The 16,595-nt window shown below is 45.4% G+C and overlaps 1 protein-coding gene across 1 annotated transcript in view; it reads right to left on the bottom strand.

Moving 5' to 3' along the window:
- Window positions 1–15,602, bottom strand: part of TAF8 (TATA-box binding protein associated factor 8) — a 28,822-nt gene extending 13,220 nt beyond the window's left edge. Inside the window, exons 1-5 of the mRNA XM_066600298.1 lie at window positions 15,496–15,602; window positions 13,308–13,461; window positions 6,343–6,441; window positions 6,201–6,263; window positions 2,870–2,994 (exon numbers count right to left, since the gene is read on the bottom strand). Coding sequence (XP_066456395.1) covers window positions 2,870–2,994; window positions 6,201–6,263; window positions 6,343–6,441; window positions 13,308–13,461; window positions 15,496–15,567 — 513 coding nt within the window. The 5' untranslated portion in view covers window positions 15,568–15,602. The remainder of the gene's footprint in view (window positions 1–2,869; window positions 2,995–6,200; window positions 6,264–6,342; window positions 6,442–13,307; window positions 13,462–15,495) is intronic.
- Window positions 15,603–16,595: the final 993 nt, after the last annotated feature.

Genomic DNA, 16,595 nt, shown 5'->3' with positions numbered 1-16,595 from the left:
GCAGCGGGGCAAGTGGGGTGGGCCTGATTGGTGCTGTACTTAGAATTTTACCCTGACAATTTGGAGAACAGGAATGGAAGATGGGGAAGGAGCAAAGCTATACTATGGCTCATAGCAGGGGGCAGCACCGAGCTTCTCTACCTGTGTGTAATGGTGAGAGGAGGGGAGGATTTTAAATGGGACTATACGTTGGACGGTACAGAATAGAGGATATGAGATGTGTTTTACGTGGGATATTATATGGGACTGTATGTTGGAGGGGTATATTGAGAGGCTAGAGGTAGGGGCAGTGTTGAGATTTTTTTTTACATGGAACTGTAAGAGAAGCCGAAGGAAGGGAACTCATCTGTCTTTGTATGAGAAGTATGATGGAGAAGATGAAGGGAGGGAAAATGTGTTTTTTTACAAGGGACTGGATGATGGCAGAGTTAGTGGAGGGGGCACTAACAAAGGGGCCACAGGGGAGCACTATAAGGCCTTAGTCAGACGGGCGCTTTTTCGCGCGATTTGCGCATGCGTCCGGCGATTTTTTAAAACCATTGCTTTGCAATGGTATCGGACACATGAGCGCTTTTTATGCACTCATCCGATAAATTATAGAACAGAAATCGCAGATCGCACCTATCTGCGATCTGCAATTCCTGTTCTCTTCTCTAAATGCGCTCAATGGGGCCGGCGGCAGCAGCGCCGACCCAATTGAGAACATATAGAAGACAAATCATTCTTCTCTGCCACAGCTATAACAGCTGTGGCAGAGAACGATGTTTGCCCATTGAATTCAATGGAGCCAGCAATACAGCCGGCTCCATTGAAAGCAATGCGCTGCCAGCGTGCGCGGGATGAATTGTCGGGAAGGGCTTAAATATATAAGCCCTTCCCTGCAATTCATCCAGAAAAGTGTTAAAATAAAAAAAATATATATACTCACCTGCTCCCGGCAGCCGGAGTTCCGCTCGGCCGGCCTGCAGTGGGTGTGAAGGGGGTGTGAGTCAGACCTGCCCCCTGATTGGCTCAGCGCTGAGCCAATCAGAGGCAGGTCTGACTCACACCCATTCATGAATTCATGAATGGGTGTGAGTCAGACCTGCCTCTGATTGGCTCAGGCTGAGCCAAATCAGGGGCAAGTCTGAGTCACACCCACTGCAGGGCGGCCGCGCGGAACTCCGGCTGCCGGGACAAGGTAAGTATGTATATTTTTTTTACTTTAACACATTTCTGGATGAATTGCAGGGAAGGGCTTATATATTTAAGCCCTTCCCGACAATTCATCCCGCGCTCGCCCGCAGCGCATTGCTTTCAATGGAGCCGGCTGTATTGCCGGCTCCATTGAATGCAATGCGCTGGACAGCTCCGGCCCGTTTCTAATGAAACGCGGCTAGGAGCAGATTTTCGGGCGATTTTTGGGCATCGGTCACGCGATTTGCGGATGCGCATCCGTCATGCGATCCGCAAATCGCGCGAAAAAACGCCCGTCTGACTAAGGCCTAAAAGGGACTGTACAACTAAGAGAGGCCCAGGAGAAGGCAGTATAAGTAAGAGGGGCCACATTGGGGAGTTACTGGGAGGGGCATTAGGGATTGCAACAGGAATGTAAGAGTGTGCAAAGAGGAGTCATAGCTGGTGATGACGGTCTAGGCTCAGATAGAGAAGTAAGACAAAAACTGATGTCACCAATCACAGAAGACATCACCTGTGATCGCTGGAGGTAACTGCACTGTAATCACTATCACTGTGTAAAATTGGTATCCAGGCTCATAATTATTCAAAAACCTGTGTGTACCCTAATAAAGGTACAGAGGAAAACATTAACTCATTCTGCAAAAATTCATCCCTCACACAGCTCTGTTGGTGGAAAGAAAAACTGTGATGGTTCTCAGAATATGGCAAGTTAAGTGTTCTTTAGTGTAAAAGGTATGAGAAAAAAAAACTACAATATTTGGTGTTACCATAATCGCACTGTAATTTATATGTAATTATAATTATGTGCCTTGCTTTAACACTAATTACCTTGGTTTGCTGGGTCTTCACCTGATGGCAGATCCAAATAAGTGGACCTTTACATGAACTAGTTGATTACTCCCAATTTACAGGATCCACCAAATATTTTAATTGCGTTAATAAAAGATAATTAATATCACCGATCTCTATTTTAATTGCATATAATGGTGGTTTGCTTTAACAGAGGTTGGTAATCTAACCCTCTGCCTTCCATGCAGTAGTGTTTGGCCCACTGTGGATCATATATCAAAACTTAGAACTGGGGAAAGAATAGCAGCCAAGTGGATGGAGAATACACAAAAGTAGCATACGGGGCATAAATGGTTTGCAGGTTTACTGCGTGGGAATGAAAGCAAGTTCAATCTTTGAAATCTATTTTCATCTATCTATGCAATACAACAGTTAATGGGGGTTCATCATTAAGATTCTCTTTAAAGGAAAATTTCACCCTACATTTCTTCAGACTAGAAATGTATTAATTTCACTCATATAAAGTACTAGTTGATATACCCAGCTTCGCCCGAGTTAATTTGATACCGGTGTTCACTTGTTGTTCGCCCGGAATATTTCAAGGAGTCATGGTTACGTCAGAGGAACCGAGGAATAAAGTATGTATACACAAAAAGGAGCACTAGATTCTTCTTAGACTGCATGTACCGATGTCCCTCTGCAGAATTTGCCACCCCTCACATTCTCCTCACTTTTTACCCTTAAAGTTAACACCCCTTTTATTTAAATTTAACCCCAGACTGGAGGCTGCAGCCCTTTCTTAGCCTTAAAGGCATCCTCCATCCCTGCAGTCCATGGCTTCTTCCTTTTGTGACTGACACACACACACACACACACACACGTATTTCCGCGCTGTTCTTACCGGAGTCTTAATGTAAGTGTGAGGATCAGGAAAATCTGGAAGATGACCTGGAATATGTGCTGGGTGTGGCTTGTTCTGACCGGCGATCAATGCTTTCGGGACAACAGGATTATTTGTCACAGGGGCTAAAAGGAAAAAAAAAAAAAGTTTACATTCACAAGGATTAAGGAATCCTCTGTTTGTATTTGGACCTTCTAGAAGGGCCGCTCCCTTAAGTACAATTACTTCTGAGGCCTCATGCCCATGGCTGACGCCGCTAGCGAAATATCGCGACAAAGTCCACCATGGCACCCCCCAAAACCCCCATACTCACCTACCGGATCAGCCGCGATATTCTAATCCCTTGAGCTGGTGTGCATGCACAGTACAGCACATGACACACCAGCAGTGCGGGATGACGCAGCCGGCTGGGACGCGTATTCACGCGATACTTCCGCTGTAGCATAGCAGAAGTATAGCGTGACGCCCGGCTTCCATTGACTACAAATTCCGCAGTGTAAACATTGATCTATTAGGTCCAACAGAACCTAATATCTGCGGAATAATGCCACAGATTTCCGCTGCATAAAACACAGCATAAATCTGCCCGTGGGCATTAGCCCTAAAAACATGTTCCCTCTGCACTAAATTCATTCTAGAGAAATTATATTAATGCTGAGGAACTTTGTGTTAGATCACACTGGAAGTCGCTTCCTACTAAAAAAGCTTAGAAACTTTGTAATGAAGCATAGTGGATAATCCCTCAGTTTGCAATTTCTCTAATATAGAAAGGCAGGGCTCTGCGAGAGGAAGATTTCATAGAACGTTCGCTACATTGTAATTATCAGTATTAAGATTGTATAATAAGTAACAGAAAAATGAATTATATGTTTGCAAAAACTAAAAATAGCATTATATAGCCTTATACCTGACATTTACATGCCAATAAAAAGAACGCAGATAAATGAGTCTTCACATGTCTGCCTTCTGAAAGATCAGGCATGCTGAACTGCAATATGCCCGATCCTCTGCTTGCAGGGAGACAGTACTGCTGGCAGCTTATGCCCCCTCTGCATTTACATAAATGTGTACTTATCCAAGCAAAAAGGTTTGGGGGAAGCAATAAGAGATAGCTGGTATGTTAAAAACATAAACTCCAATTGGCCACAACATTTAAACTACCCACCTAATATTGCATTAAGTCCCCTCACAACTCCAAAAGAGCCCCCATCCTTGAAAAGCATTGGCTCTACAAGATTATCGAGAGTCTCCTGTGGTATCTGGCACACAGACATTAGCAGCAGATCCTTTGATTCATGTAAGATTTGAGGTAGGGCATTATACTCAATGAGCGATCAAACGATTGCAAGTTCAAACCCCTTATGCGGACAAAAAAAAAAAAAAAGATGAAGTGTTTTATTATTTGAAAAAATGTTTAAAAAAAAAATCATTTTTCAAAATTTATAATAAAAGTACGATCTATCTCAGTAACACATTATTTATTCCGCATGGTGAATGTCAAAAAATAAAATACACAACGCAAGAATTGCGCTTTTTTTGGTCACCCCAACTCCAAGAAAAAGTAATTTAAAAAAGCCGTATTTACCTCAAAATGATACCAATAGAAACTACAGTCCCACAAAAAAGAGCCTTCATGCAACTATGTTGATAGAAAAATAAAAATGTATGGCTGCCAGGAGATGGCGGCAAAAAATATTTCGCTTTTTTAAAGTAGTACGGCAAGAAAAAAACCCACTATATTAATCTAGTATCGCAGTAATTGTAATGACCCACTGAATAAAGTTATGTCATTTTTACTGCAGTGTGTATGTCGTAAAAACAAGACCCACCCTCCACCACCAAGATGTTGGAATTGCGTTTCCCCCCCCCCCCCCCCATTTACTCTACTTAGAATTTTTTAAAAGATTTTCAGTACCTTATATAGTACAATGAATAGTTCCAATGAAAAATGCAAATCGTCCCGCAAAAAACAAGCTCTCAGACAGTGCCGTCAATGGAAAATTAAAACAGCTGCCATTTTTTGAAAAGGGTACGGAGAAAACAAAAAACGAAAAAGAAAGAAGGGCAGCGTCCTTTAGGGGATAATAGGTACTAATTACTGCAAACTCACAAGACCTCCCACTTTGGAGATACTCTGACGCAGTCATCCAATCATCACAATTTGGACCTTGCTAAAGTCGCTCAGATCCTTAAGCTTGTATGTGAGCTTTAAAGCCATTTTCACACAACAGAGAAAATCTTGCATGAATATGAACACAATTCCTTTGAATGGTGTCATATACATGAGCGCTTTTTTTCCCACATAGTGATGCGAGGGGAAAAAAAATCATGGCATGTCCTATCTTTGAGCGTCCCCTCGGAACTCCTCATCCATTGTTTTCAGTGGGGCCGGCAAAGTGCAATGCAAGATTTCACATTGAAAATAATGGGAAAGACTTGCCGATCCTCCACGGTGGCTGCGCTACTTCCCTGAAGTGTGCGGTATTTTTAAACCCAAAAACACCTCCCATCTGCAGGGAAATCGCATGTTGGCAAGCGCCCTATCGGGTGGAGTTTCACGGACTGATATTGTACTCGCCCCTGTGTGAAATTAGCCTAAGAATTGACTGCACGCTTCCTACCTAATAGAACCCACCCAGGTGCTACTGTCATGCGGAAGTCAATGCTATCTGTTTCACCTGTCAGTGGTTTAATATTATGGGTGATCCACTTTACTTTATGGGTGATCCACATTAGTAAACTGCATTCATTTTTTTAAGGGTATTTTCACACATAGCGGAAATGCTATGGATTTTCTGCAGCGGAAAATTCTGTGGCAAAATCCACAGCATTTCTGCATCAAAGTCCGAGTCAAAATCTACACAGTTGGTGCAGATTTTGAATTGAATTCAGCTGCAAATCCACAGCAAATTTCAGCCTGCTCAGCGCTCCTCTCACCTCATAAACTGCTACTGAGCGCCGCCAGTCATCTGATGTGGAGGTGCTCAGTAGGAGTTGCTGGTGTACACTGCACTCTGGGTGTAGCAGCGTGCAGTATTGGGAGACGAGAGGAGCACTGAGCAGGCTGAAATCAGCTGAGGATTTTAACTCTGTTTTTGATACGGAAAAGCTGTGGATTTTATCACGGAAAATCCACAGCATTTCCACTATGTGTGAACATATAACATCCTTTTGGTGTCAACATCCGTTATCGTTTTACGTACATCTAGCGGTCTCGTGTGCATATCCAGCTATTAACATGTTCTTTTTACTTGCATCTATTGTGTGCCTGGCCACTTACTGATGTGGAAAGATGCATATGTTCAGCCACGTGACCATTTACAAGACTTACGTGCGGTTATCACCATCCTCTGAGAACGCTTGGCATATGCAGGCAGAGTGTCCACATTAAATCCTGCAAGCAATTAGTAAAATTAATGACATACAATTACTGACAAGAGAAAACAAGTAACTTGACAATAAAAGGTACTTACCCATTTCTATCAGGGAAACCACAATGTCCGGTAGTGTGGGCTGCGTCCGCGTGGTGTGCTCACAGTAGGACTTTGCACTTCGACCAACTTCAGTGAGATCTGTGATTAGAAGCATCAGTAATTGGCAAGCATCAGGGCACGTTCACACAGACTCATACACGGCAGATACACATCTTACTTATCCAACATAGATCTGCTAAAATAATCAACGGTAGAAATCTGAGGCCGAGTCCGAGTTCTGCCATGGATTTGCATCCAGTATTGTTGTGTTCCTGATACCAAAAAGCTCTAAAATACAGGAATCACAAGGCTTGAACAGTATGTGATATGGCAAGTCTTGCCAGGTTGCTGACAGCTACGTCCACTTTCATGAAACTTTTTTTAATGCAATAAAACATGCATTTGCGTGTAAAACTCAACTGCAAGTAGAGGTCTACACACTGAAAATAGATGTAGGTGTGCAAAGTTGACATGTACCAAAAGAAAAAAAAAAAAAAAAAAAAAGACACGGGCGGGCTGAGGCACACGAGGGGTGTGATCTAGCTGATTTTCATTACTTCTGTAAGTAAATTTGTAGAACCCCACCAGAATGTCCTCTGTGCATGACAATGCCGTCCAGTGTGCTACTTATGCAATCTACGCAGTTCTTGATCAGTTGGACAAGGGGTGCATACTGTTGCGCAAGATGCATGCACGTCGCACATTTGGAAGCCCGAATCCTGGATCTAAATGAGCTACTGGAAACACTAAGATACATTGACAATATGGAAAGGAGTTTGCTCCTCACTAAACAGGCACCTGCTGAGGTAGATGCAGGGGGAAGATGGTAGTTCAGAATAGCAGGACAAGCAGGCAGCTAGTTGGGTGACAGGAGGAGGGGTAAAGAGAAGAGAACCAGGGAGGCTAGTCTTGAAATGGCACATCCCAACAAGTTTGCAAAGTTGGTAGATGAGGAGCATGCCATTACAGGGTTAGCATTGCTGCAGCACAATACGCCCTCTGACTGCCAAGAGGGATGTCTGCTACAGTAAGAAGGGCAGGCTATACAGGTCCAAGAAGTGGGGCCCTCAATTATAAGGGGGACAGGCAGGGCATTCTGCTACAAAGGCTGGGATTGACGAACAGTGTGTTGTCTTCCTGGCGCTCAAGCTCAAACACATGGCGGATCGGGTTGACAGATTACTGGGAGCGGACGGTGAAGATCCAGCAGTCATGGTGCACATTGGCACCAATTATAAAGTTAGTAGTCAGTGGAGGACCCTCAAAAAAGGGTTTGGGTCCCTGGAGAACTAGACTGACTTTGCTGTCAGTACAGGCTCTACAGTAGGGATGGGCTGAATCTCAATAGGGAGAGGGCAGCTGTGCTGGGGGAGAAGATGGTTAAAAGGCTAGAGGATTATTTAAACTAGGGACTGGGGGAGGGGGGGGGGACAAAGAGAGTATTAGGGGAGAAGACAGTGTAGACAGTGACCTGGGACCAAGTAATGGGAATGGGGCTCGAGTGGGGGTTGGGGTTAGTACAGTTAGAACAGCTAATAGGACCATAAGTAGCATAATAAATATAAAGAACAACCATATAAATTGTATGGCAACGAATGCAAGAAGTCTGATCAGTAAAGTGGGTGAGCTTGAAGCGAGTGTGTCTGATGAAAATTACGACATAGTAGGAATAACGGAAACATAGCTCGATGATAAGTGCGATTGGGCGGTGAATCTACAGGATTACAATCTCTTTAGATAGACTGTGGGAACCAGTAAGGTCGAGAGGTATGTCTGCATGTTAAATCCTACTTAATACCAAGGCTACAAGAAGATATAGGTGTAGGAGATGAACACGTGGAATCTCTGTGGGTAGAAATAAGGGGAAGGAAAAAAAATTAAATTCTGGTAGGGGTTTTCTATAGGCCACCAAAAATAAAAGAAAACTTATTAATAAGGCAAATAGAAGTAATTATGGGAGACTTTATCCAGATATAATATGGGAAGACGAAACCTGCAAACCTCATAAGGGTGATAAGTTCTTGAGAACAATTAAAGATAACTATCTTACCCAACTTGTACGGGAGCCAACTAGAGCGAGGGCCGCTCTGGACTTGGTTTATACTAACAAACCGGACAGAATCACAGGGGTGCAGGTTGAGGGACACTTGGAAAATAGTGACCACAATATAATTAACTTCCAGCTGTCATTCAATAGGAAGTCCCATCAGGGAGCCACAGAAATACTAAACTTTAGTAGAGCAAAATTTGATCAGCTCAGAATTACTATTGGCAACATTAATTGGGACAACGTCCTCAAAAAATAATAGTACAGGCGACAAATGGGAGAAGTTTAAAAACATCATATTAACCTCATGTGAGCAGTTCATTTCCTTTAAAAATAAAAGAACTACAAGTAAAAGGAAACCAATGTGGCTCAACAACACTAAGGGGGGCAATAAATGAAAAAATTTTTAAAACAAGAAGGCAGCGAAGAGGCACTAAAAACATACAGGGAAAAAACAAATTATGTAAGGAAAAGATAAAAACTGCCAAGGAGAAGGCAGAGAGACTGATTGCTAAAGAGAGCAAAAATAACCCTAAACCATTCTTAAATTGTATAAACAGTAAAAGGATTTGCACTGAGAGCACTGGCCCTTTAACTAATAATGCAGGAGAAATCATAGAAGATGATGGGAGGGGCAAATCTATTAAATAATTTTATTCTCAAGTGTATTCACAAAGGAAAAAGAAATGTCACACGGGATGCAGCAGGATTAAACTAAACCTCCCGCAAAATATCACCTGCTTAAAACAGGAAGAACTGCATCGACAAATCGCCAGGCCCAGATGGAATACACCCAAGGGCTCTAAGGGACCTAAATGACGTGATAGAAAGATCACTATTTTTTATATTTAGGGACACTATTGAGACCGGGGTTGTACCACTGGATTGACGTAATGCCAAAGTGGTTCCAAAATGCACAAAGAAGAGAGCCTGGTAACTACAGGCCGGTAAGTCTCACTTAAATAATTGAAAAAATATTCAAGGGGTTTCGGAGAAAAGCCACCCTGGAATACCTCAAGGAAAACAACAGTATAACTTCTCATCAGCATGGATTCATGAGGGGTCAATCATGTCAGACCAATCTGATCAGCTTCTACGATGAAGTAAGTTCTAAGCTAGACCTGGGAGAGTCTATTGATCTTGTATATCTGGATTTCTCTAAAGCATTTGACACTGTGCCGCGTAATAGGCCGATATATAAAATGAGACAGCTTGGTCTGGGCGAAAACATGTATAGTTGGGTGAAGAACTGTCTCAAGAGATAGAAAGCAGAGGGTGGTAATAAATGGTTTGTACTCTAATTTAGCCACCTATTTTAGTGGGATGCCACAGGGTTCAGTATTGGGCCCCATTCTGTTCAATATACTTATAAAAGAACCAGATAGAGGGACTGTAAAGTAAAATATAGATATTTGCAGACAATACGAAATTATACAAAGGTAATTAATACAACTGAGGACAATCTACGACTGCAAATGGACTTAGATAAACTGGGGGTTTGGGTAGAAAAGTGAAGTTCAATATTGATAAATGTAAAATCATGCACATGGGCAGGAGAAAGGGATGTCACCAATATACACTAAATGGGGTACTGCTAGGGAAAAGTGAGATGGAAAAAGACCTGGGGGTCCTAGTTGACTGTAGACTTAAAGGGGTTGTCTCGCGAAAGCAAGTGGGGTTCAGCACTTCTGTATGGCCATATTAATGCACTTTGTAATATACATCGTGCATTAAATATGAGCCATACAGAAGTTATTCACTTACCTTCCCTGCGCTGGCGTCCCCGTCTCCATGGTTCCGTCTAACTTCAGCGTCTAATCGCCCGATTAGATGCGCTTGCGCAGAAGGGTCTTCTGCCTTCGGCTCGGCAGCAGCGGCGTTCTGGCTCCGCCCCCTTCTACGCTTCATCGCGTAGCTCCGCCCTGTCACGTGTGCCGATTCCAGCCAATCAGGAGGCTGGAATCGGCACACGTCATGGGGCGGAGCTACGCGATGACGCGTAGAAGGGGGCGGAGCCAGAACGCCGCTGCTGCCGAGCCGAGCCGAAGGCAGAAGACCCTTCTGCGCAAGCGCGTCTAATCGGGCGATTAGACGCTGAAGTTAGACGGAGCCATGGAGACGGGGACGCCAGCGCAGGGAAGGTAAGTGAATAACTTCTGTATGGCTCATATTTAATGCACGATGTATATTACAAAGTGCATTAATATGGCCATACAGAAGTGTATAGACCCACTTGCTTTCGCGAGACAACCCCTTTAACTGGAACAATCAATGCCAGTCAGCAAATAAAGTCTTGGGGTGAATTAAAAGAGGTATAGGGGCGAAGGATGAGAACATTATTCTACCACTATACAAGGCACTGGTCAGGTCTCATATGGAATACTGTGTACAGTTCTGGACACCAGTGACCAGGGAAGATGTTGCAGCGCTTGGGGGGGAGGGGGGGGGGGAGGCTATTAAAATTAGGGTTATTCACCCTGGAAAAAAGACGGCTAAGGGGCGATCAAATAACTATGTATAAATACATAAGGAGACAATACAAGGATCTCTCCCATGATCGGTTTATACCTAGGACTGCGTCGGTAACAAGAGGCCATCCGCTATGTCTAGAAGAAAGCAGGTTTCATCACCAACACAGAAGAGGGTTCTTTACTGTAAGAGCAGTGAGACTGTGGAACTCTCTGCCTGAGGACGCGGTGATGGCAAAATCCATAGAGGAGTTTAAGAGGCAACTAGATGTCTTTCTAGAGCACTATGATATTACAGGATATAGACAATAAGGTGACCAGTGGAGTTGTTGATCTCAAATGTTGATGCAGGGATTACTCTGGCTACCATTATGGAGTCAGGTAGGATTTTTTTTTCCTCCAAATGAGCTAAATTGGCTGGTTGAGGTTTTTTTGCCCTCCTCTGGACCAACAAAGAAGAGGGGTTAAAACAGGACGGACTTCGTTTTCATTCAGCCTAACATACTATGTCACTATATATTAATCAAGGCCACATAAAACAGGTGTTTTTGCTTCTACTCTGGTGCTTCATCAGAACTGGAGTCCGAGCTCCATAATTTCAGTTGTAATAAACCGCTGGAGGTTCGGGTCTTTTATCCGTAATACAAGTGCAAAACTGACCCATATTGCGCCTATCTAAAGGTGGCCAAATACGGATTTATTTTTGTACAGCTATTTTGAAACAAAATCGCTTATTGCGACCGTTGATGAGTGAAAATATCCTTTCTGATTGACAAAAATCCAGAAATGTTTTAGACATTTATAGATAATGGTGATCGCTACGACTGTCACTCGGAAGCAGTCAGCATATTAGATGCCAGAGATCGGTTACAGACAGGATAGGCACAATGTATAATATGAATTGATGTGTGTGCCATGACGGGGTTTGTGCAATCTGGATGCTGGTCAACATTTGGGTCAAGCAGCCCCATTAGCCGCGAGGGGGAATGGCTCATCACCTCACCACTACTCTGAAAAAAAGACCAAAAAGACCTCCATGACAATTAAGGAACAAGTATTAACTCTGAATGATAAGGGAAGGGTGATAGTCAGGTCCCCATCGAGGACTTGTTCCGGTCACTGCACACTAAGGCTGGCATCACACAGCCGAGCGCGATAACGGGCCATGAAACTCAGCCCAATATCGTGCTCATGCGATGACCCCATGGATGCGAGGTGTTTAGTGTCAAAAACTCCTCCATCACTTCAGTACAATTACGACCCTCGCGTCACTCGTGTGCACATCGCACGCTGTTCAATGTGTTCTCCGGACCCATAGAAAAAACAATGGGAGATGCGTTCTGACGGAACACCCAAAGATACGACATGCTGGAACAAAAAAAAACCATATATAACTCCATTAAAAAGAATGGGGTTTATATTTGTGTGTCTCGCAACCCACAAATCTCATGCAATTTTCTTGGCCGTGTGAAAGCGGCATAAAGAAGCAATCTCGTATCCATGCAATTCAAAAAACGTTTATTGAGGCAATTGTTCGGGTGTGATTTGTAATGCACGTGTCTTAATGTTTGGTTAGTACTGAAGGTTTTGGCCCCATCGGGCCTTTCTCTACGGCATATCTTACAGCCCAGATGACAAATTTGTGTTTCGTCAAAACCTGGAGAGGAGGCTTGCCCTGTCTCCGGCTAGACTGTAGCTAGTGCTGCATTCCCTTTTAAGCCAAGAAGCTCAAGTTACATTACAGCCTGAGATACAACTATTTGTAGCAAGGACAGATCTCCTGGGCTCCTGCAATGCTTTCTTACAAGGACGCATGAGATACTTTCTTGCCGACAAGTTCACTGACTTTGAACAGCATTCTGCAGCTTGTTCTATACTGTGATACATGTAAGCTGCAAAAGTTAAAAGGGGAAAATGTTTTAAGAAAACAATATCGCAAAAATGTCTTCAAGCCAAAAGCACATGCAGAGCCTTCAAGGAGGAGAAGAGCCTCATATGTGGGTAGGGAGGATATTGCTGTAATAAGATGATTACAGGGCTTCTTATCTTTCCTATTGATAAGTTTAGAATCGGAGGTCCACTTTCAGCTCATCTTCACATGAAGTGGATTTGCTGGGCATTTTTCCACACAACAAATCCGCAGCGTTTATAGTAGCAGTAATGTGGAGGAGATTTTCAAGGTGTCGCTGCAGAAAAAAAAAAATCATAGACTTCAACGGAGGCTGAAACCTGCAGCAAATCCGCAACAGCAGCTGAGGGGTTAGTTTACTGGGTGGAAAATACAGATTATCTGCAGCAAACCCCAAAACAAATCTGCAACAATAGCTGCAGTACTATACCCACGGAAACACTGCGGATATTCTGCGAGGCGACCGCGCCTCATGTGAACACTGCCTGAAACTCTGCACCATCCAGCAGGGCCGGTAATTCTGTGCTACACGACTACTTACAGCTCTGTAACATCTCGGTCAGAGTCTCCACCGCCGCTTTCTCTGCGCTGTCGAATCCGGCTTCTGTGAGCAGAGAACTGACCACCACCTGCAGTGTTCTTCGTCGCGCCAATATGTAGTTATCCGCAGGTGTGGACGAACCGCGGCAAGATCGCTTAGGAATAGAAGGAAAAAAGTAACATGAAGCAACTGCTCTCTGGCCGACCAGACATCTTATCACATTTATTATAGCGGCATTCTGCGCCTGCGGATTAAGATGGAGAGAGATGCGCGCACAACGCAATAGATGTGGTGCGGCCGCAATTTTTTGCACACCTATTTGCCCCTAAGACCTCACTGAGGACTATCGTGCCCAATTGTAAGGCATGCATATGTCTGAGTGACAACCACATGCGCTGCGTGTTTACGTGTTTTACGCACATGATCTGCGTCATGCTTTTCTTGAGCGCAAAGATGATACTGAAGGAGTTTTTCCTAAGAACTGCTTAGCAATGATCAGTGAAAAATACCGTAAACACAAATGTCCTCCGTGGGCGCCTTTGTGCGTATTCACTGACCACAACAGGAAATGCTGCCATTTTATTTATTTTTATTGCACTGAATAGCGGTCCATGTAAAAAAAAAAAAAAAACAAAGAAACCCACAAACATCTGGTGTGTGCACAGTCCTACTGGCATTGACAGGTCCGTGTGCCGTCAGCTACGCACGCAGCCGGCACACGGACCACAAATACGCCCTAAACGTTGCATCTTCCTCCCGCAGACCGTTTCCTCATCAACTGCGCCTTCAGCGCAACTTATAACGCGTGGCAGTTTGCAGCATAAGCAGATTAACCCCTTCCCACCACAGGCCGTACATTTATATCCTCGGCTTATAGGGGGCGGGGCAGCGAGCCGATCCTGCTCCATACAAGGCGGGTGCTGGCTGTGTAGGATCAAGTCTCTAGCTGCTGTGAGCAGCACTAATGCTGGCCGTGGCTGTTAACCCGCTAAATGCCGCTGTGAATTCTGACAGCATTTAAATGCCCTGATAGATGTTTGGAGGTCCTGAATGCCCCCATCCTGTGATCATGGGGTGCCATTCGGATGCCATGGCAGCCAGGAACCTTCTGAAGGACCACAGGGCTGCCATAAATTAATGCCTATGAAGACGTGTCTATGGCGTGCCTTCATAGACTGCCTGTCAGATTGCGGTATAATGTAATACTGCAGTATTGCATAACACTTTATGAGCGATCAAATGATCGCAAGTTCACGTCCCCTGTGGGGAATAAAAAGAAAACTAAAGCAAAAATAAATAAATAAATAAATAATAACAGTTATTGGGGAAAAAAAAGTTATAAAAAAAAAAAAAAAAAAAAAAGAAAAGGAAATTAAAACAAAACGTATTTGGTATCGCTGCGTCCGATCTGTCCTAGTAACACATTGTTTACAAGGTGAACGCCATCAGAAAAAAAAAAACAATGCTAAAATTGTACATTTTGGTCACACACTCACCAATAAAGAATTTAATAAAAAGCGATAAAAAAACGCAAAGAAACTTCAAAATAGTAACAATAGAAACTCCAGGCGAGCCCGCAAAAAACGAACTCCGCACAACTACGTTAATGGAAAAATAAGAGAGCTGTGGTGGTCAGAAGATGGCGGCAGAAAATAATGGAATTTTTTTTTCAAAGTTATTATCTAATATTTTCAAAGTCGTGCAGTAAATCCTCTCTACAGTCTCATGGCAGTCATGGCGCCCCGCAGAATACAGTCGTGTCGTATGGGCGCAGCGTGCCCACCGCTGAAAAAAAGACCCCCCAGATGGCAGAACTGCGCTTCTTTCTCTATTTCACTTCCATTATTTGGTGCACAAACCGCTGATGACGACGATGTAAACTAAAAAAAATAGAAAAAGTTAGGATTTTTTGAAAGTGAGGAGGAAAAACGAAAATGATAAAAGGAGGTGGTCCTGGAGGGGTTCACAAGCAGGAAGGCACACTGCACCGGAAAGCTGTGGCCACCGTACTGCCCATTAACCCGCTATATCCCGGCCTATACTCTCCACGTGACTAAGTTCCGCCTATCACAGCCCCCCGTGCCCTCGGAGCTCCGCCGGGCGGCCGCCTCACTAGTAGCGCAGCAGGCGGGCAGATCTGCGGGTCACCGAGGCGCCCAGGATCATTATCTCGAATGGGAAACCTTACCGTGCTGGAACCCCCAGAACTGGCCACGGCCACCGAGCTCTCCGCCATCTTGGATCCTACGTCACTAAGCATAGGCTGCTGGGAAATGTAGTCCTGTAGCGGCTCACCTCCGTTGACCGGCGAACAGGAAGCTAGCGGCGGGCTGTGGGGTTACCGCATGACTGGAGCGGGAGGGAGGCCGGACGGACACCGACGGCTCCGGAGGACACGAAGCGCCGCCCGGCCGCTACTTCACACATTTATTAGTGGTTCTCCTTCTGCATTAATGAGGAGAACTTCTATTACTAATTACTAGCATTACAGTGAGCGCCGTGGGGATGGCGGCACAGATGGGCACAGTACTGAGCCCCGCCGGGGATGATGACACAGATGGGCACCCCCCACTGTGCCCTGCTGGAGATGATGGCACAGAGGGGCACCACACTGAGCCCTGCCGGGGATGGCGGCACAGAGGGGCACCACACTGTGCCCGCCGGGGATGGCGGCACAGACGGGCGCAGTACTGAGCCCCGTCGGGGATGATGACACAGATGGGCACACCACTGTGCCCTGCTGGGGATGATGGCACAGAGGGGCACCACACTGAGCCATGGCAGCACAGAGGGGCACCACACTGCGCCCGCCAGGGATGGCGGCACAGACGGGTGCAGTACTGAGCCCCGCCGGGGATGGCGGACCAGAGGGGCACCACACTGAGCCCGCCGAGGATGGTGGCACAGATGGGCACAGTACTGAGCCCCGCCGGGGATGATGACACAGATGGGCACCCCACTGTGCCCTGCTGGGGATGATGGCACAGACGGGCACCACACTGAGCCCTGCCAGGGATGGCGGACCAGTGGGGCACCACACTGAGCCCGCCGGGGATGGCTGCACAGACAGGAACAGTACTGAGCCCCGCCAGGGATGGCGGCACAGACGGGCGCAGTACTGAGCCCCGCCAGGGATGGCAGCACAGACGGGCGCAGTACTGAGCCCCGCCAGGGATGGCGGCACAGACGGGCGCAGTACTGAGCCCCGCCGGGGATGGCGGACCAGAGGGGCACCACACTGAGCCCGCCGAGGATGGCGGCACAGATAGGCACAGTACTGAGCCCCCC

Source organism: Eleutherodactylus coqui, chromosome 4, assembly GCF_035609145.1.
Source record: "Eleutherodactylus coqui strain aEleCoq1 chromosome 4, aEleCoq1.hap1, whole genome shotgun sequence".
NCBI lineage: Eukaryota > Metazoa > Chordata > Amphibia > Anura > Eleutherodactylidae > Eleutherodactylus > Eleutherodactylus coqui.
This window is presented reverse-complemented; position numbering and strand designations above follow the sequence as displayed.